General features: G+C 44.7%; 1 protein-coding gene across 1 annotated transcript in view; it reads left to right on the forward strand.

The window, feature by feature from the left end:
* Kcnn3 (potassium calcium-activated channel subfamily N member 3) overlaps positions 1-20,184 on the forward strand; it is a 157,527-nt gene that overhangs the window by 82,970 nt on the left and 54,373 nt on the right. The window contains exon 3 of the mRNA XM_020166218.2: positions 10,670-11,088. Coding sequence (XP_020021807.1) covers positions 10,670-11,088 — 419 coding nt within the window. The remainder of the gene's footprint in view (positions 1-10,669; positions 11,089-20,184) is intronic.

Here is a 20,184-nt window from a genome sequence, read left to right on the forward strand (position 1 = left end):
GCAACTGGGAGGCTGAACTTGATCCAGAAGTCTCTGGGGAACCATTGAAAGGCTCTAGGGAGGAAAGGGACAGGGTTTTGTTTGTATTTTAGGACAATCACACTGGCAGCTGGAGGTGGATGTGATGGGACAGGACACCATGGTGAGAATGACCCAAGAGTTGGCTGGCGTCACTGTGGCCTTACTGCTTCCCATAGAATTGGGACATATGCTCAACCTACACAAGGAAGGGACCCAGGGTCTCTTCAGAGGTCTCTGGGGGTTCTTGCCATTTCTGTCCTGGCAGCTCCTCTGGTGTCAAAGTCCTGCTTCTGCTGAATTTACCTCATTGGGGATTTAGTGACCCTTTAGGTACTAGGTCATTTTCTATTCCCTTCACTCCCTGAAGGACCCATGATTGAGGGCTCCAGGATGTACAGCTCTTCTGTATGTTTGGAGCAAGAGAAAGGGGTGATGTGTGGCAGCACAGCAAACAAGATAACGTTGCACTGTGTGTACTCCAGTTCTTAAAAGTCATGTGGCCATTCCTGTCTCAGGGGGTGTCAGTACCTGATAATTCTGTGTGGTCTCCAGCCTCCCTCCTGTCATGGGACTGGCTCAAGATGCCTCTTAAGCTACCTCCCTTCTGATTCCATAGCCTATGGTCCCTAACCTTCAATGTTCGTGTTCATTTCTTAGGACAGGTAAATTAAGCTCAATGTTGGTCTCCTCTGACCCCACTCCAACTTTGCCCAAACTGATGAATCTTCTTCAGTATCAAAGGTATGTAGGTGGTTCCTAAACTGAGATGATCTTTTCCCAGATAGGGTCCTAATGGAAGTGGGCATGTGGTCTCCCTGACTTTCAATACAGCTCCTTTGTGGCCTGCAAGGTCCCAGTGACCTGGGTCCTGCTACCTTCTTGGTCTCATCTGGTACCTCCACCCACTTATTTCTTATGATGGCTTTCTTTCTTCTTTCTAGCTCTCCAAACTCCATCCTGCTTTGGGGCATTTTCACACGTGTCCACTCTGCCCATGGGCATACCTTTGCAAGGCTCACCTTTCACTCCAAGGTCCCCTCCTTAGTCTGCCCTATCCAGGCTGCCTGTGATAAGATAGCCCTGTCTCCACCCAGACTGTTCTCTCTCTCTTTTATTTATTTATTTTTTTGCCATGCTAGGGTTTGAATAGAGGGCCTACACTTTGAACTACTCCACCAACCCTATTTTTGTGATTTTTTTTTTTCAAGATAGGGTTTTGTGAACTATTTGCCTGGGCTGGCTTCAAACCATGATCCTCCTGATCTCTACCTCCTGAGTAGCTAGAATTATAGGCATGAGCCACTGGCACCTGACACTTCTCTCATTTTCTTTGCTCTGTTTTATCTCTTCCCAGAACTGCATCACTTAATGAAATTAAATGGTTTACCTACTTATTGTCTGTTTATAAGCTCTATGGAGATGGGCCTTATCTACTTGTTTTTGTTTTATCCCTAGAGCTTAGCATGGAACTGTCATATAATCAGGATTTAACTCCTACTGAATGAATGAATATATTTGTCAGGGTAAAGCTCCATGCCTATGCATCCAGCAACTCTTGAACTAGACCCCAAGCCCCTGATTTCCAGTACCATGCCTTATCCTTCGTCACAGCCAGAGGAAATCCAATGGTTTTCCAACTAACAGGTTCCATGGAGGGGCATAGAACTATGTAGCCTGAGGGAGGAGGTGAAGGAGTTGGCATTGAAGCTGTTCTTTACCCTTTTCGCTAGAAAGCTGGGTTTGTCTGGTCCCATATTGAGCTTATATGAAAAATCTCATTAGAAGAAATAGCTCCATGGCTAAGAGAAAATGGAAAAATCACAAATTGGATCCAACCCTTCACACTAAAGATGAGGAATCTGAAGTCCAGTGAGGAAGAGAGATTTGCCACATTAGGCCAATGGCAAAATGTTCTATCCCCAATGGTGCCATGGTCGGGGATAGAGAAATTCTTGCTATGTGAGTGAGAAATACTTGCTTCCTCAAATGTCATCTCTTGGATTTCCATTCTCTAAGAACTGGGGACAGGAGAGATGACTTATGGTCACTGTGGTGTCTGTTGGTCCCAAATGAACTTGAGGCTTAAAAGTTCCCAAGGGCGCTCATGTGCCTGGCAACAGACCATAGATCTGCCAGGCCAAAGAACCACTGTGGGACTTAATATGTGGCCTTGTGCCACCTGCCTCAGGAAGATGAGGAGGATTTCTTTTCAGAAAGACAGAACTGGTGAGCATGGGCCCCAGCTATCCAAGGGTCTTGCTGATGGGAGAATCACAGACTTTTCTGACAAGACCTCTAATTTGCTGGCCTCTTAGAGCTACCATTTTTCTACCTATGCTTTCTACTCCTCCTCCTCCTCCTACTCCTCCTCTTCCTTCTCCTTCTCCTCCTCCTCCTTCTCCTTCTCCTCCTCCTCCTTTTTCTTCTTCTTCTCCTCTCTCTCTCTTTCTCTCTTCCTTCCTTCCTTTCTTTCATTCCCTTCCTCCCTTTCCACATCTAGTTCCATGGAGCATTTGCTTATTGGAAATTTTATGTTCACCATTAATGCAAACCCACAGTTCATTTCATCACTGGCAATCAGTCCTTGTCTTCAGGGAAGCCTAATTAGGTATTACAGAACTTTTGATGTTGTTTCTATGGCAACCCCCATAGTAATAATGTACACGTAGAGTATATGCTACAGAGTTTAAATGTATTTATCTATATAACATATATATTAATAACATTTTAAGAAAAATATGGATTTTAGAAAATCTGAATTTTTTTCCTTTCCTTTTTCACTACCTCTATTTTTTTTAAATGATGGAAATTTTTCCTGAAGTTTTTCTCCCACAGAAAGGGAACAGTAGAGAATACAAAAGGTTTTTTTCCCCCCATTTTCTCTCTTTTAATTTAGAAAAATTCATAGTTGCACAAGAGTGAAAGTTTTTCAGGTTGGTCGTAAAAAGTCTAAGCAGGTTCTCCCCTGATAACTGAGAACATTTTATTAAAAGATTTTGCTTAAATAAAGAAAGTGAAAGGCCTCAAGTCTTTCAAAAAAGAATGGAGGAAACTAGTGAATCCAATGCAACAACTCCAAACTTATTTATTGTGAAAAATATCCTCAAATAACAGGCAAGGTTGCCTGAGCACCTTTCCCACTGAAGGAGACCTGCGGGTCCTGAAATGCAGCTCTGTGTGACATTGGAGGCTGCAGGACAGACTCCTTGTCCACCCACCAGGACAGCCCATTCTGGGCCCTGCAGCTACATGATGGGATCCAGAGTTTCCAGGTAAGCTGGCCTGTCCTGAGGTCAGATGGCCCCTCAGGGCTGGCCTCCACAAGCTGGCAATGACATGAGTGCTCTGTGAGTGGCTCTGAGAAGGAAGTGGTCAAACATGGAAGGGAAGGGCTCAGGTTGACCTTAAAGAGAGCCTGTGAGGCACTTGTGTGCCATAGCCAAAACTCGAGGTCTCTGGAGAATCCCTAAATCACTGGCACCATTTTCTTTGATACTTTTTGTGGCCATTCAGAAGTGGAATGTCTACACTGACCTCTTTGCTAGCCATGAGCAAATCAATTTACTCCCCAAATTTGCCAGCAAGATTTCCTGTTCCCACCTCCATGTTGTCCTCCCCCCAAAAATTCTATTTTGCCTTTGTTCCTTGTTCAATCTCTACCAGCAAACTTTCTCACTTCTGAAAAATACTGTATGCAAAATAATCAAACAGCTGGCAAAATAATTTTTTAATTCTTTGAATTATTTCTCAATATCTGAAATGATGTGTCCATGGCCTGGGGGCCAAAGTAGGGGACACTGGAATGGCTCTGGACCATGGCACCGACCTCCCAATCCTGTTACCTAGTTAGTTAAGAAAAAACAGCCAGCCTTGATGACTGTGTGGGGTGAGAGGTTGGGAAAAGAGATGGGATCATTCTAGGGGCTGTGGCAGGAGAACCTAAAAGGAAAATGTGGGGTGTTGTGGGAAAATTGCCAACTCTTAAATTCTCTTTTTGGGGGAGGGCAGTGCTGGGGTTTGAACTCACAGCCTCACGTTTGCTAGGCAGACTCTCTACCACAGGACTCACTCCACCAGCCCTGCCCAACTCCTCTAAAAAGCTAAGTATATGAGCTAGTTTTGATATATATTAGTGTTATTGCAAAACAAAGATCCTAATATGTAAGGGTTTAAAACAATAAATCATTTAGCTTCTGAGTCTGTGGTCAGCAACCTGAGCTGGGTTCAGCTCAGTGGTTCTTCTGTTGGTTTCACCTGTGGGGAGCTTCTGTCATGCAGCTGGTTTAGGATGGCCCCACTCAAATGCCTGGCAGCTGGTCCTCACTGTCAGCTGGAGTGACAGGGATATGGAGGCCATGTGTCTCCAAACCCCATGACACTGACATTTTTTAAACCTCTGCTGTATTACATTTTCTAATATCCCATTGGTCAAAACAGGGCACAGGGCCAAGTTCATACTCAAGTGGTTGGGAAATAGACTGTGCCTCTTGCTGAGTGGAGAGGCAATGTCACATGCATGAAAGCAAGTGAATGATGGGAGGAATCTGTGGCCATTTTTATAAGCTGCATGCCAGGTGTGTTTGATACCTGTCTCCAGGTGCTGCTGAAACCCTGTCATGTCCAAGAAACTTTCCAACGTGGGTCTTCATCCCTGATCCTAGAGCCACTTGAGGTTGCAAGCTGACTCATGGGACATGTGTTTGACTCGTATTTATGTCCCTACAGTGTCCTAACTTAGTTGGTTCTTCCAGCTTGTTTTATTGAATTGAGCTAAGTTGAATTAAGTTGGTTCTTCTTTTTCTCTAATTATAAGCTTCTTAATGGCAAATTTGGAATCACTCTATTGTGTAAAATCTCCTTTCCAAAGCTCTTGGGAGTATACTAGTATGTTGAAAATCCTACAAAGTTCAGAACTCCCAGCAAAGAAGCAGATGGATTCAGTCTGGAGCCACCTCTGTGCATGGCACTCTGAAGAAAGAGAAAGAGTGGGACTTTCAGGAGCCCATGGGCCATGGTACTAAAGCATGTCTCAAGTGAGTGAATTGCTGTTTTAGACTGAGCAGACAGCAAGACTCAGCAACTTGGAGGAAGTTCCCATTTTGAAGTTCCCACCCAGGGAAGCTGGCGGGTGAGAGGCAAGTCCAGGCCAGGTCAGGAGAGAACCCTCATTTGTCCTCCCTGGGCTTCTGATGCTTCTCCCTTGAGGGCTCCCTAGTGTTCCCTGTCTCATGCCACATTCTGTCCATGGCACCTCACTTTTTCAAAATCTATCAGAGGCAAACAGTCAAGCTGTTCTGAAACTGCGGCTGGGTGATAGACACCAAACCCCAGGGGACTGTGGAACCACTTGCAGAATCTTGCTGATGTCTCTTGTCAGTACTACTCAAGATCCTGGTACCAGATTAGCTCTAGAACTTTCTAAGACTTGGAGACCATCTGGGATAGTTTGTTCCAGATTGAGTCGCCCTTGGAAATACAATGGTGTCCTTTCCCATGGCAGAAGATGAGTTGTCAGGTCCTTTGTTAGTCAGTTTTAGGAATAAATTTTCTACAGAAATTTCCATTCTGGGTGGTTAACAAGGGCCATGGCAATCTGTTCTATTCTTCACATAACATAATCGTCCATCCCACTCCCCCCACCTTTATTCACCCAAATTCAACTGACTGCCCACAGCACGCCAGACACCATCTCAGGCATTGAAGGTGAAATGAGTCAGGTGTAGGTCCTGTCCCCGAGAGCACATGCACTGAGAACACATGCAAGGTGGAAGGTGACCACTTGGGGGTCTGCAGAGAGCCACAGAATTATAGCTGCAGGAGGTACCTCAGGCATCCTCCCTTAATCCATGCCTTCATTCCTCAGAGGAGAGAATGAAGCCCAAGAGAGGGTAGATTAGCTGCCAAGGGTCACACAGAAAAAAAGGAAGGCACAGCCCCTGTCCCTTTGGAGCTCCAGTTATGACTGGTGAGTCCCAACTCTGGTTAGCCTGGGGAGCTTTAAGAATAATCCAGATGTCAGGGTCCCACCCCAGAGATTCAGATGTACTTGGTCTAGGGTGGGCCCCTGTGTGGGAATTCTCTTTGTCTCCTTTCTCTCCCTTCCCTTCCTCCTCCTTTTTTCCCTCTCTCCTTCTTCCTCCTCTCTTTCCCTCTTTCCTTCTTCCTCCTTACTCTCCCTTCCTTCCTTCCTTCCTTCCTTCCTTCCTTCCTTCCTCATTCCTCCTTCTCTCTCTCTCTCTCTCTCTCTCCTTTCCTTTTCTTTTTCTCTGTTGCACAGGCTGAGTTCAAAAGGGACAGTTATTGGGGACATTCTTAATGGGGTCTTCAAAAGGGCATGGGACTTTTTTAGTTGGCTCTCCAAATGATTCTAACATGCAGCCAGTTTGAGAACCACTGTTCTAAGTAGAAAGCAGACAAAAATGTGGCAATTAGAATATATACATAATTGAAATGTGTGCCTTGCAAGGAATGGTCAGGATGCTGAACAAGGACACAGCAGGGCGGGGTCTGTTATCTGCCCTAAATCCAAAGGGAGAGAGTCCACATTTGGAGAGCTGTGATTCCAGGGGTGGGAAAGTAGAAGGCATAGCATATCCTCATATGGAACAGCCTTGGGATCTTCTGGGACATAGCCCATTCTGCAGATCTACAAAACTATACTGGTCCTATATCTAGGGGAGGCTTCCAATCTGCAACTCAAAATATCTCTTCTTGCTCCCCTATTCTAACCCTCCCAAAACACACACCGTTTGTGAGTGACCCCCAGGTCAGCAAACTTCATAATCCCTCACACTCTGAGAGTAGTTAGCAAAGCCTGCTCCCATTTATTATCTGCATTACTAGACCCTAACACTAGCCCTATTTGGTAGGCAGGTCAAGGTCAATTCCCATGGTAGAGATGGGGAAACAGGCTCCGAGGAGTTCTGTGACTAACTTGAGATCACATGGTTAATAACTGGGTATGGGAGACTTCTGTCTAGCTCACCAGCCTCCAACTCCATCCCATGCTGCCCCTATCTGCCCTGCACCAGGAAACTGAAACAGTCAGGGTATCCGAGAGGCAGGTGGGGACACTGCCCTGGTACCAGCTCCATCCTGTTGAGTTAGGAAGAACAGCTGAGGCCCCCTCCCTTCACTTCTGATGGTGTGCGATCCCATTCCTTATCAACAATCAAAGGAATCTGTTACTCTTGCTTTAATTCCTGCCCAGAGTGAACCCAGTTACTATAGTAACCGGATGTGATTCTTTATTACTGGGTGGATGGTTTTAATTTTGTATTTGAAGAATTTGGCCAGACAGTCAGGTTGCCATGGTTTGGCCTGTTGGGTGACAGAAGCAGAGTGACTCCTTGGAGTGGCTGTAGGTCTTTCTAATAGATTGGGAAACTGTGTCTGGGAAAAGCCAGGCTCTGATGCCGGGGAAAGGAGGAGGGGCATCTCCCTTGGTTCTGGGCTGGTCCCTCTCCCTCTAGTTAGAGCCCAGGGGAGGTTGGGCCCCTCAGCCAGTTGCTCCCATTGAGGACTCTACTTCCCTTTCATGACCCTCATCATGGGGGCTGTGGTCACAGCTGTTTTTCCTCTATCCTGAATGCCTGCCCCTGCACCACACAGAGGCTTTTCACACATGTTCGTTTGATGAATGAATGAATGAACGAATGATCTTTTGTAGTTTATGATCTTTCACCCGTTATGGCCCTGTACAGTCACAGAGCAAGAAGAAGGGGAAACTGAGGCTTGGTAAAGTCAGAGACTTGCCTGCACAGTGCTGCCTCCCCTCCTCCATCATTTCTGCTAGCCACCCTTGCCTCTCAGTGGCCATCTGAGTTGCCTGGAACTTGCCCTTGCAGTGGGCAAGGAGATCCTTCATTGCCCATGTCATGTGACTCAATGTGTTTGCCTTGAATTTGTTACAGACATGACAGAGAACCCTTGATGGCTCTTGTTTTACCCTCAGAGGCCCCACGCCTGGGCAGCACAGGCTCTCTCCTGGGTCCTCCTGTAGCTTCCACTGTAGGAAGGCAGTGGAGGATGGAGAACAGGGGTGCTTGGTGACTAACTTCAAAGCAGAAGGGTTGGGCCCAGATTTCAAGGAGGCCATGAGTGGATAGAGTGAAGGAGTTCTCATCCATGATACCCCTGGCCTTTGACCAGCCCTCCAATCCCTCCAACCCCATCTCTCTGTTACCCCCTTTGTTCAAACACTGTATTTCCAGGTTAGATGAAACTGTTATCTAGCCCCTACCCCAACATTAATTTATCTACAGCCCAGCCTGATTGCCCTGGGGCCTTGCAGTACAGGTCACTGAGGGATTCCTGGGCCACACCCCTGCTATCATGTGCCTGTGTAGTGTCCTGTCCTTCTCCAGTTCACCACAGAGCACTAGCTCAATTCAGGCCATAGGACTTCACCCTTGGCTCCTTCTTAAAGGCAACCCTGCAGCCCTGCAGAGAGCAGCAGCTCTCTGGGGCCCTGCAGCAGTCTGCATGTGGGGCTGGGGTCCTGACTGTGTGTGGTGGGGGAAGTGAGCTGGGCAGCCAGAGCTGCTACAAGCCCGAGGGCACAGTATAGAGGACATGATGCTTCTGGGAGTGAGGTGCACATCTGCCCAAGAGGCTCTATTCCCAACCCACATCCCAGTCTCAACCTCACTCCCAAGATCAGATCTTAGGCTCAGCACAGCTGACAGGCACTTCAAGCCTTCTCAAATGCAAAGAGGTGGGAACTGGAGCCACAGAGGGGAAGAATGTGAAGTCCCTTTCACAGTGTTCGAACATGGTAGGTAGGATCCTTGAGGGCAAAGGCTGGGTCTTCCCCAAATGTTAATCCCTGCACCAACTCCAGGTGAGACACACAACAGGTGCACAGTGAAAGCTTGTTTGAGTGACATCCTCATGATGTGATAGCAGGAACCTTCGCTTTGTGGAAAGTTAGGGTCAGAAGGGAGCTTAGACATAACTGAGCCCAACCCTCATTTTATAGAAAGGCCAAGATACCATTAATATGCTAACAGTAATAATCACTCATAATAACTAGTGTTAATGGCTGATAGCTGATAGCCAAACCAGTAATAGCTAATGGTGCGTGCTGGGTGGTAGGCATTTCTCCATATACGATGCATATACTGATCCATTGCGTGGACCTGTATGCAGTGACCTGTATGCAGCAGATGTCATTCCCAGAAAAGATAACTGAGGCAGAGAGGTTCAGTAACTCACCCAAGATCACAGGGCTAGTTTGTGTTAGGATCAGGCAGCCTGGCTCCAAGAATCCAAGCTATGACCACAACACGCACTGCTAAGACCACAGGGCAGGCAGCAGATACTTACTGGGGACTGTGGCAGTCCTGTGATTTCACTCACACAGAAAACATCTCTTTCCATCTCAGCAACCCCCATCCCACTACCACCCAAGAGCTCAGCTCAGCCTGCTGGGCTCAGGGATATGTTTTTAATACTAAAGAGCTATTCTTCTCATGAAATAACCAGTTGTGGACCTGGCTGGAAGGGACCTTAGGAGTGTACAGCAGAAGAAGCCCCCCAACTCTTTCCTCTTTTTGCTGTCTTCCCTCAACACAGAACACTTCTGGTCGCTAAATTTTGGGGGGTTTTGTCCATACAACAAGCCATTCTCCAGTGGACACTGACTGGTGTCTTACAATTTAACTCGGACTCTTATTTACCTGATGTTAACATTTGATATCACAGGTTGAGGGCCCAGTCCCACACCACCCCCACTTCCAAAGCCCCACTTGTGGTTCTGACCAACCAGCTATAAGTCAGGGATTCCTACAACCTCCCCTTGAAATTTGATTAATTTGCTGAGGCAGTTTACACAGCTCAGAGAAACACATTTGTTTGTTTATTATAAAGGATGTGACAAAGGATACAAATGAACAGGCAGATGGGAGAAGTGCTAAGAGCACAGTATGTGGGAGGGGACACAGAGCTTCCCTGGCTTCTCTGGGCAGACCACCTTCCAGCACTTCCGTGTGTTCAGCAATCTGGAAGCTCTCCAAACCCTGTCCTTTGGGTTTTTATGGAAGGTTCATTGCATAGGCATGATTGATTAAATCACTGATCATTTGTGATCAAGCAACCTCTAGCCTCTCTCCTTTTCCAGAAAGCGGCAGGGTGGGGCTGAAATTTGGTTCTCCTGGCAACTAGCTCCCATCCTGAGGCTGCCCAGGAGTCCCCAGCCAGCACCCACACACTGACATTCAGAAGACTCTTACCACTTTGGAAATTCATGGGTTTGTTTGTATGTTTATTTTTATGGTGCTGGGGATTGAACCCAGAGCCCCACACATGCTTGGCAAGTGTGTTAAGCTACACTGCCATCCCTATTCCTGGGGTCTTATAGTTGTGTGCCTAAACCAGGATGAAGATCTAAAGTATTATTTCTTATTATAAATCATGATAGCTCAGAAAGAATTTTCTAGAGGAGGAAATTGAGGCTCAAAGAATAAAGTGTCTTAGCTGGACCTGAATCCAGGTCTCCCACCTCCCCATCCAGGGCTTTCACTGCAGGGAGACCCTGGGGTGATCATGCTGACCAAAGCCCAGCAGCCTGCCCCAGCCTCCCTGTCTTCTCTGGGTGTCCCGGTGTCCCCCGTCCTGGTTACACTGACCGGCGCTCTACTCCCACCAGCTCTTCGTGATTGACAATGGCGCGGATGACTGGAGGATAGCCATGACCTACGAGCGCATCCTCTACATCAGCCTGGAGATGCTGGTGTGCGCCATCCACCCCATTCCTGGCGAGTACAAGTTCTTCTGGACGGCGCGCCTGGCCTTCTCCTACACACCGTCGCGGGCGGAGGCCGACGTGGACATCATCCTGTCCATCCCCATGTTCCTGCGCCTCTACCTGATCGCCCGCGTCATGCTGCTGCACAGCAAGCTCTTCACTGATGCCTCGTCCCGCAGCATCGGCGCCCTCAACAAAATCAACTTCAACACCCGCTTCGTCATGAAGACCCTCATGACCATCTGCCCGGGCACTGTGCTACTGGTGTTCAGTATCTCCCTGTGGATTATCGCTGCCTGGACTGTCCGAGTCTGCGAAAGGTATTCCCGTGGGTTCCCGTGTCCGCTCAGTCAGGGCCTCCTGAACACAGAGCCCAGGCTGGGACCCGAAGGGAGGAGGAGCAGGCATGCCAGGAAGTGTGTGGTCTCAAAGGAGAAAATGGGAAAGAGGAGGGTGGAATTGGGGTTGGGGCTGAATATGAGCTGGAACATTAAGACATTGGAACCCAGGTAAGCTGGGAAAAACACATTCCTGATTTTCTGTTCTCAATTTGTAGAACAATGTATCAAAGCCTTCTGGTTACAATGATAACCCTTAGTCATGTATAACACTTTACAATTTTTGTATCATCTCCTGTTAGAGATTAAGGAGATTCATTAATGTTTTAAAGGCTCTGAGAAGTCCTGCAGTAATGAAACCTGTTTACTTTTCCTTAGCCAGATTTCCTCAAAACTATTTGCCCACACATCCTCCTCCTCCTCCTCATCTAACACTGTTGATGTGTCTTTTCTCAAGGTTTGGTTCACAGATCAGCAGCATCTGCGTCACTGGGGACTTGTTAGATTATGGAATCCCTAGCCTTTCTTTAGAACTACTCAGTCAGAACTTGCCTTTACCAGGTTCACACCATGATCCCTGTGCACTTTAAAGTTTGAGACGTGCTGTGCTGATGGAATATACTCTGGGAAATGTTTTAGGATGTTGATGGCTGGGCAGTGATTCAGAGAAGTGACTGATGGGAGAGAAGGGGGTGGTGATTCGGAGAAGCGGCTGATGTAGCCCAGTAGAGATCCAGGGCTCTGGAACATAGTACCAGCTCCTTAGAACTGCCATCATCAGGCTTAAGGTTAGTTCCATTGCTCCCTCCTTGCACTACCCTTAATCTGGCCATTGTGACTCTCCTGTTTTTTAACTGGCCCTGTATATTCATTTTGTTGTTGTTGTTTTGTTTTCTTATTTGAGACAATATGCTTTGTGGCCCAGTCTGGCCTCAAACTTGAGACCCTCCTGCCTCAGCCTCCTGAGTGCTGGCTGGGATTATAGGCATGAACCACCAAACCTGGCTTTGGGTATTCATTTTAATCTGATTTCACATGTGGAGTCCAAACCTAAGTTAGAAACCTGGATTCTGTTCCTAAGTAGCTGTGAGACCTAGAGCAAGTTACATAGCCTGTCTGGGCCTCGGTGTCCTCGTTATAAAGTGAAGATCACTTGAAATAGGAAGAAGATAGATTCCCTGGAGAAGGAGAGAAGTTTGTCATTTTGGAAAGCATAGAAAACATCCTGTGTCATTTACACAGATCCTGGTAGTCTTTCCTAATTCATCACTTACAATTTTATTGCCAAATTTTCCATGCACTAGTGTTCTGGCAGAGATAAAATGAGACAAAGCAGTGTGGAGAAGAGTTAAACAGATCTTTGAACTGTATTTCTCACCTACTGTGAGATGCTCTGTTTCTAGACATTTCTTTCAGACTTCTGGCCAACAGATACAGTCAAATGTAGAGGGCAAGGGCCTTTAGGGGTGGCAAGGTCAGTCCTGAGAACCAGTGCAGTCAGTGCACTTTCACCTAGAGACCAGGGCCACACCTACCCACTTGTCCAGAGCCCTGCCCTTGCTCAGCAGCTGACACTGAAGGGGTCCACACTGCACCATGCTTCATGAGCCTTCTCTGATAACAAGACAGCATCCTGTGATGGAGAAAGCTTGCACTGGCTTTGAACTCCCAACTTCTCATCATGCTATTTTTAAAAAATCTTTTGGATTTTTGGGACATAGCTCTTGCTGTGTAGCCCAGGCTGGTCTTGAACTCTCAATTCTCCTACCTCATCCTCTCAAGTGCTGGGATTATAGGTGTGCATGGCCACGCCCAGCTTCCTTGTGGTACTCTTAGCTACATCATGCCAGTCACTTTACCTCTCTGGACTTCAATTTTCTCATCTGTAAGTTGGGAAGAATAGCACCTACTTAGTAGGGTTTGTTATTAGGGTGAAACAAGATAATGTGTATGAACCATGGATTGCAATACAAAGGCAGTGAGAGTAATACTAATGATGTCATAGATTCCTGGATGACTTGGGAATTTTGGGCTGCCTTCTTACAGTCAGAACAAGTGGCCTCCTACTACATGTTAGCCTATCCTCTTCCTGTTTTCCTGTCTAACTGATGGAAGCCAGGTTTTGTGACAATGATAATTGAATTCACATAGCCATTTAAGGCATTTCAAGTCGTCCCTGTCTTTATCAACCCCATTTGGAATGCATTTCAGCTGAGCAAACAGTCCGAACATGCCAGAAAGTACCAAGAAGGGTGTTCTCATTTATTGAAACTGTCACAAGTATGAGTAACTTTTTTTTTTTTTTTTGCTGGAAAATAAGCATGTTTCAAAGTGCCTAGTTTGAAAAATACTTTGTGGCATTTTATTTGATATTAAATGGCTCTCCTTAGCTTGCAAGTCCAGGCTGGGTTAGCCTGGGCCCTTACAGGACACTGGGCTGCTCCCTGGGCAATCACGAGTCAGAAGCTAAAGACAGGGCAAAGGCACGGAAGAACAAAGAACAAGTCAGAAGTTCTCCTGAAGATGTCCTCTCTTCTGAGAATAGCACTATGAATGTGGCGCAGAAGCACAATGGGCATCATCGTTGTCATTGTGCCGATGTTTTGGGAGTTTGCCCTGTACAGTTCTGTTAAATGTTTTGTTCTATCCCAGCTCATCCTCACAGCAAACATGTGGCAGAAGTGCCTTGACTATTTCCGCTTTAGGGTTACTAATATAAAGTAACTGGACTTGAGGTCACAGAGGTCATAGAAAGTTTGCAGTCAAGACTATGAGCCTGACCTTGACCTTCATGTTTGCCTGGCCAACCCTGGCTGGACTGCGCACTTACAAAGGAACTGTGGCCTAGACTCTCCTAGCGACTTTCCTAATCTGAGTCTCAAAGCTACTGACACTGATCCTTAAATCCCAATCTCTGCCTCCGATAACTGTGCCCTTGACCGTTTTGTCGTGCTGTCTCTAGGAATGACTTAATGTTCAACTCAAACCCATGCATGTGTAGTGGCTGCCGTGGTACACCTTACCCCTACGCCCCCTGCCCCCCCCCCGCCCCATTCCCCCTGCAGGACCCTGGCTCTCACTCCCTTACCTAGGGCTGCGTTGGCTGTGACTGGTAAAGGCAAGGCAGCAAGAATGCATTGACTGTCATTGGTGGCGTTTAAAGGCCTAGCCCCTTCATCCCCAGTGGGACAAACTCTACAGGTCCATCAGGCTCCAGGGCTCTGAAGTCGCTGAGGTCCCTGCTGCCACTGTCTCAGCCGTGTTTTCCCCATGCCCCATGGGTGTTGACCTGAAAGCAGCCCTAATAAAACTTCTGTCCCCAAATCTCAGTGTCTCAGACTTTTTCCCAGGAGTGTGACCTAGGGAACTGAGAATATGTACAAGTTTCCTAATCAGGCAAAGCACTTCCTTTACGAAGACCAGCCAATTTCTTTTAGAATTAAGCTAAAGGATCCTTGTTCTTCCCAATGTCAAATAATAAGTAAGACTGGCAGAGACCTTGAAACAGGAATCATTCAACCAGAGACTGGACAGAAACTGCAAGCAGGGCTGTAATGGGGATGGATGCGTGGGAACAGGGATGGGAAGGGGGTGTAGAAAAGATGACCTTGATCTCTGTCACCCTGATCTGATGATGAATCTGTTACCTTTGACATCAAAGAGGATAAGTGACTTGCCCAAGGTTACACAGCAGCATGGCAGGTCCTAGGAAAACCTATGGCTGCTGATGCCCAGAGCAGGGCTTGCTCACTCTCCAGCCTGGACTTATCTCCAGTCGAATATACACACTTCTGAAGTTGCTATGGAAATCCCTCTTCAGCTAGATGAATTTTAGACACTTCTCATATCTTGGGTTGGCTTTTATGTGACAATAAAGGGTTTTCCCATCTCCTCCAGCTACAGTGGCGGGGGGCAGTGGGGGGAGTGGAGTTAGTGATTGGGTAGAACAGCCGTGTTGTTGGGAGGGCACTGCCTGGTTGCCAGGAGGACAGCGACAACATCAGGCTTGTTTTGCTGGGACCCCAGAGAGGCATTACATCACTGATTCTGAGGCCTGACAGTTGCAGCACTCCAGCATTCTCTGGGATTCTCCTGGCTGCCTGCCTGCCTCCCACAGGCCTCCCATGGCTGCTGGAGGAACCTCCTCATTAAACACTGTCAAATGCCAAGCAGCCCTACAGGGGGTGGGGCAGGGAGACCAGCGGAGGCCCCAGGTCTCAGTGCAGCGGGCTGGGGAAGTCGGCTTTCCCTGCGTGCCCTGAGCAGTGGTCTGCCAGCTCACATTTTTTGTTTATCTCCTTGGGAGGAGCACAAGGGCCTCCACAGCTTGATAAAATGGCCTGAGTCTTGGTTTGTAAATGGTTTTCCTGGCCCGTGAGTAGATCCCTTTTCCTGCCTGAGGCTCCAAGGTCTACACACAGGCTGTCTCAGAATCTCAGGTGTTTTTGTAATGGTGTGTGTATTAATTTCTTTTTCTGCATCTGAGCATTTTAATGAGGAATTTGATTCTAGAGACTGGCTCCTGGAACTGAAGAAAAACAACCCATTCTGGGGCCGCGGATATGGGTAGGAGTTAGCACACTTGCCTAGCAGGCACAGAGCCTGGTTTTGTCTCCATTACCCCAAAAACAAAGGAAAAAGAAGAGGATGATGACAAAGACCAGCCCATTCTTTCTCTCATACAAACAGAACCACCAGCCCCTTCTGCTTCTACCATAGACACCCAGATCTGCACCAACCGGGAGCAGAAGCAAGAGCAAAGGTCCCTCCTCCTGCCCTCTGCTCCTATTGCTCCTACCACCTCTGGTAGGGACTTGACCCTAAGTCTCCAGGATGATGCACCTTTTATAGGGGTGGTGAAACCCTCACCTATAGTCAGCAGGACTGAGAAGAACCTGAAGATGGGGCAATGGCTGTGGTTTTGATGGTGAGACATAGCCTCCAATGTGGAGCTCTTGCAAGGATCCCTGGGGACTATAGGGAAAATGATCAGAACTTTTAGTTCTAGTTACTGTATCTAAAAGAAGTTTAAGCTTGGCTAGTATTTAATATACAGATAGACAACAATACATGTATGCAATTTATAATGTATTATGTATGTAATGAAGGGTGGTACATGCTCAAATTTTTTTTTGCTTGATGGAGTCCATGATATTAAAAGTTTGCAAAACACTGGTTTAGGACATCAGATGGCTGGCTAGTGAGGCTAAGAAAGTATCACACTGCATTGAAGGAAGATGGCTAGATCTAGAAATCCCTCCCTGGAGAAATAAGAAGTTGGCCCTTGTAGGGCAGGGGTGTACCCAGGAGATCCTGCTGCCAGGCTAGGTCTGGATAAGTCATTCACAGAGATGGGGATAGGAGGATCCTACAGGAAGAGGAAAATTATCCTGAAAATGTGGAAGAATATTTAATTATGAGAATTCAAAAGCAACATTAGAAGATTCTTAGGCATTCCTAACAGTGCAAGAAAATACAGTCTCTGTGCTGGAAAAGAATATGCAGATATGAATGAAAATGTACCTGGCTCGCTTAAGTACAGAGTTCCAGAAAACCAAAATTGCTTTTGCAAAACAATAATCCATATTGATGACACTGGATTTAAAAAATGTAGAATGGTGAGGACAAACTTAAAAGTTCTCTCTGAATGCAGAAGAGACAAGCAAAAGGGTGAATACAGCAGAAGTGGAGGCTATAGAAACCAGGCTAAAGCCAACAATGAGGGTTATTTCACAGTAAGAAACCAGAATAATTTAGATAAAAGTATATTCAAAGATACACATAAAGAAAACTTTTCTTCAGAATTGGCCCAGGTGAGGGATGTGCAGGGGCTGGCAGACCAAGGAAGTTTCTTACTTTGTTAGAAGGGCAGGGAGAACCCCTTCTAGACATAGCCCAATGAGTTCTTTTCTGAAAAAATGTATTAAATCATAAGATTAATAATCCTAGAAGCACACAGGTAGCACAGGTTCTTTTCATCAAGATCTCTAAATTCCATGAGACATTAGGACACTTCCACAGGGTTTTTGGTTTGTAATCCACCTTGTCATTTGAGTTGGGAACAAAGGAAAAAGTCCTTATTGGAGTTCTGTGAACTCAGAAGGGAAGCAATCACACTTTTGTGGGGAATTTGTACACTGGTTGACCAGGGGATGATTCACAATTAATGATGGAATGATGTAAAAGCAAGTCAGGCCAACAGTACTGAGACCAGGCAGATATGAAATCAAGCTCACAGTAATGCATGGTTGCAAAACTATATTCTAACACTAAAGAAAAACAGATTCTGGAAGGAGTCAATGTGTGAAATCAAAATAATAATACAACAATAGAGGATTGTAAATCTTCAGATTTATAATCTGAGAGGAGAGGACTAAAAGTAAAAACATACTAAATTTATCATTTTATGCTGAGATTTTTAAAATCCCTATCAGTCAAGTTTAATTATTAGAGAAAAAATAGTTTAAATCATTGTTTAAACCTAAAGGTAATCACAGGTAGAATTTTAAAAGTATACCAATAAGAATAGCAATAATATCAGCCATGAGTGGTTTTACCTTATCTGTGCCACAGCCGTATACGGGATGTATAGGGACTATTATATTTCCATTCTACATACAAGGAACTTGAGAAACAGAGAGGTTAAGCAAAGTACATCAGGTCACAAAGCCAGGGAACAGCAAACCTGAGATCCCCACACCCTGCCCCAGAACCTCGCTTATCCCTACCCCCATTACATACAATTTCCAAACAACATCAGAGCCCACATAGCTAAGATGAAAAAAAAAAAATACTCAGGAAGCAGGAGGGAAAAATTTGAAGACAGAAAGCACATGACAAGATGGAGAAAACCAAATTTAAAATTTACAATGATCATTGTAATTGAGTTTACTTCCTCAATTAAAAGACAATGTCTCTTATTCAGATGAAATTTCAGAGCAAGATTTATTTCCATGCTGTTTAGAAAAGAAGTGCCTAAAACAGGACCCAGAAAAAAAATTCAGAGCACAAATTTTTTTTTTTACACAAATGCAAATCGGAGGGCAACCTAGTAGAAATCCTCATTGTAAACTAAGTTGGATTCAAAGGGAAAAAAATCATTAAATGGTGCAAAGGAACCACTTAATATGGTTAAAGGTATGATACGCAGTAAAACTGAACTTTTATGAGAACGATAATCTGAATTACTAGATGTTTTAGTTAATTGAGAAATATTGAGTTATGTAATGTTCACACAAATAATACATCTTTTTGTGTGTGGAACAGATACGAAAATCAATCACTTCTTGCTCACGTATTTTCAAGCATTAAAAAAACTGCTTATTCGCCAGTCATAAAATAAAGCAATCTCCTCAATTACCCCTCATCAACAGAGAAACTGTATTAAAGATTATTTAGGAAATTACAGTAACAACTGTACAGGTTAAAACTTGGGACCTGACCAAAGTTGTACCCAAATGAAAAATATCCTTCAAGTTTTTCATTATTAAAAAATGAAGAAGGAAAAATAAATTATAGTCATTAAAAGAACAAAACCTTAGGAGAGCAAGCTAAATTTATAACAAAGACAGAAGCATTTAAAATGGAAAAAAATGGAATGCCTAAATCCAAAGCATACCAAGTTTTAATAGGCTCAAGCAAAGTTTGTTGTGTTAGAAAGCAAACAAAATTTGAGATTTTAAGGGAAAATACTGACTCAGAGGATGTTCTAATCAATAAGTGAGACTAGCTTAACCTTTTGGAAGAGAAGACCACTGAGGGGACCTTCTATGATACTAAAATGGCTTATAAAACTAAGTGTAATAAAGTCCCTTTGGCATTACTGAAAAATCAGTAATGACAGATCAATGAAATATAATGGAGAACCTGAAATAAATGCTGGTATGTAGGAACCAATGTAAGGAAAGAAAACCAATTTGGAAGCAATAGATTATTCAATAAATGTTAAGGGGGAAATTGGAAGTTTGGATGAAGAATCCAATTGGAGTCCCACCTCTCACCAGCCACCAAAATTAATTCCAGGTAGATCAAAGAGTCAGATGAGAGAGAGAGAGACAGAGAAAAAGAACAGGAGCTAGGAATCAAAGTGAATATTTAATCAATGCTGGGTTGAGAAAGAACTGCTAGGCGTGAAATCTCAGAAGAGAAGAAACATGAAGGAAAAAGACCGGTGTATTTGATTATATCATACGTATAATTTTAGATTTCTGTCCTTCAAAAAATATAAACTTATTTAAAAAGCAAATGTTACCCAGAAAAAAATATTTGCAGCAAAAGTGGTAAGAGATGAAAAAACCCCACCATACAAAGCAGTCTTAAAATCAATCAGAATTCGCCTCCCCTTCAAAAAAGATAGCCATCAAGCAATACAAAAAGCCAATAAAATGAAATACACAACACATATTCAGCCTCACTAACCGAAGAACTATAATTTAAAATTGCAAGGAGAATTACTTTTTCTTCTCTGGAATTGGCAAAAATTTACAGAGAGATAATTCAGTATGGAGGAAAAATCCTTACAGTTGGTGATGGTGGAAGGGGGTGACCTGTCTCCCTCACACAGACAGCAGAAAGGAGATTTCTTTCTGGAAGACAACCCAGCAGTTTGTCAAAAGAACTTTTACAAGTTTGCAACTTTACTCTAGTAATCCTCCTACAAAGCTACTTTAATGGAATAACCAATTTACATCACTATTTTCGGCATGACCCTGTTTATAATAGTGAAGAATCAGACAGGCCATAAATTCCTAGGATTTAAATGGTTACATAAGTTATGGCATACCTGTATGATGCGTTATTAGGCAACAATTTAAAAAGTCAACCCTTTGAGGACTATAGTAATGTGAGGGAATGATCACGATGTAATATTTGAAAAAGCAGCACACAAATAGCATATGTAGAAAATCACCATCTTAAAACACATAGGTATTTATAGTATGCATTGAAATGCTTGGAAAATACGTGTAGATGTTAAATTGTTTTTTCTGTGGGACATTATGTGATTTTTTTGTTACGCTTTATTGTATTTTCTACAATGATAATGTGTATAAATACCTATTTTTTTTTTTTTTTAGTGGA

Source organism: Castor canadensis, chromosome 11, assembly GCF_047511655.1.
Source record: "Castor canadensis chromosome 11, mCasCan1.hap1v2, whole genome shotgun sequence".
Taxonomy (NCBI): Eukaryota; Metazoa; Chordata; class Mammalia; order Rodentia; family Castoridae; genus Castor; species Castor canadensis.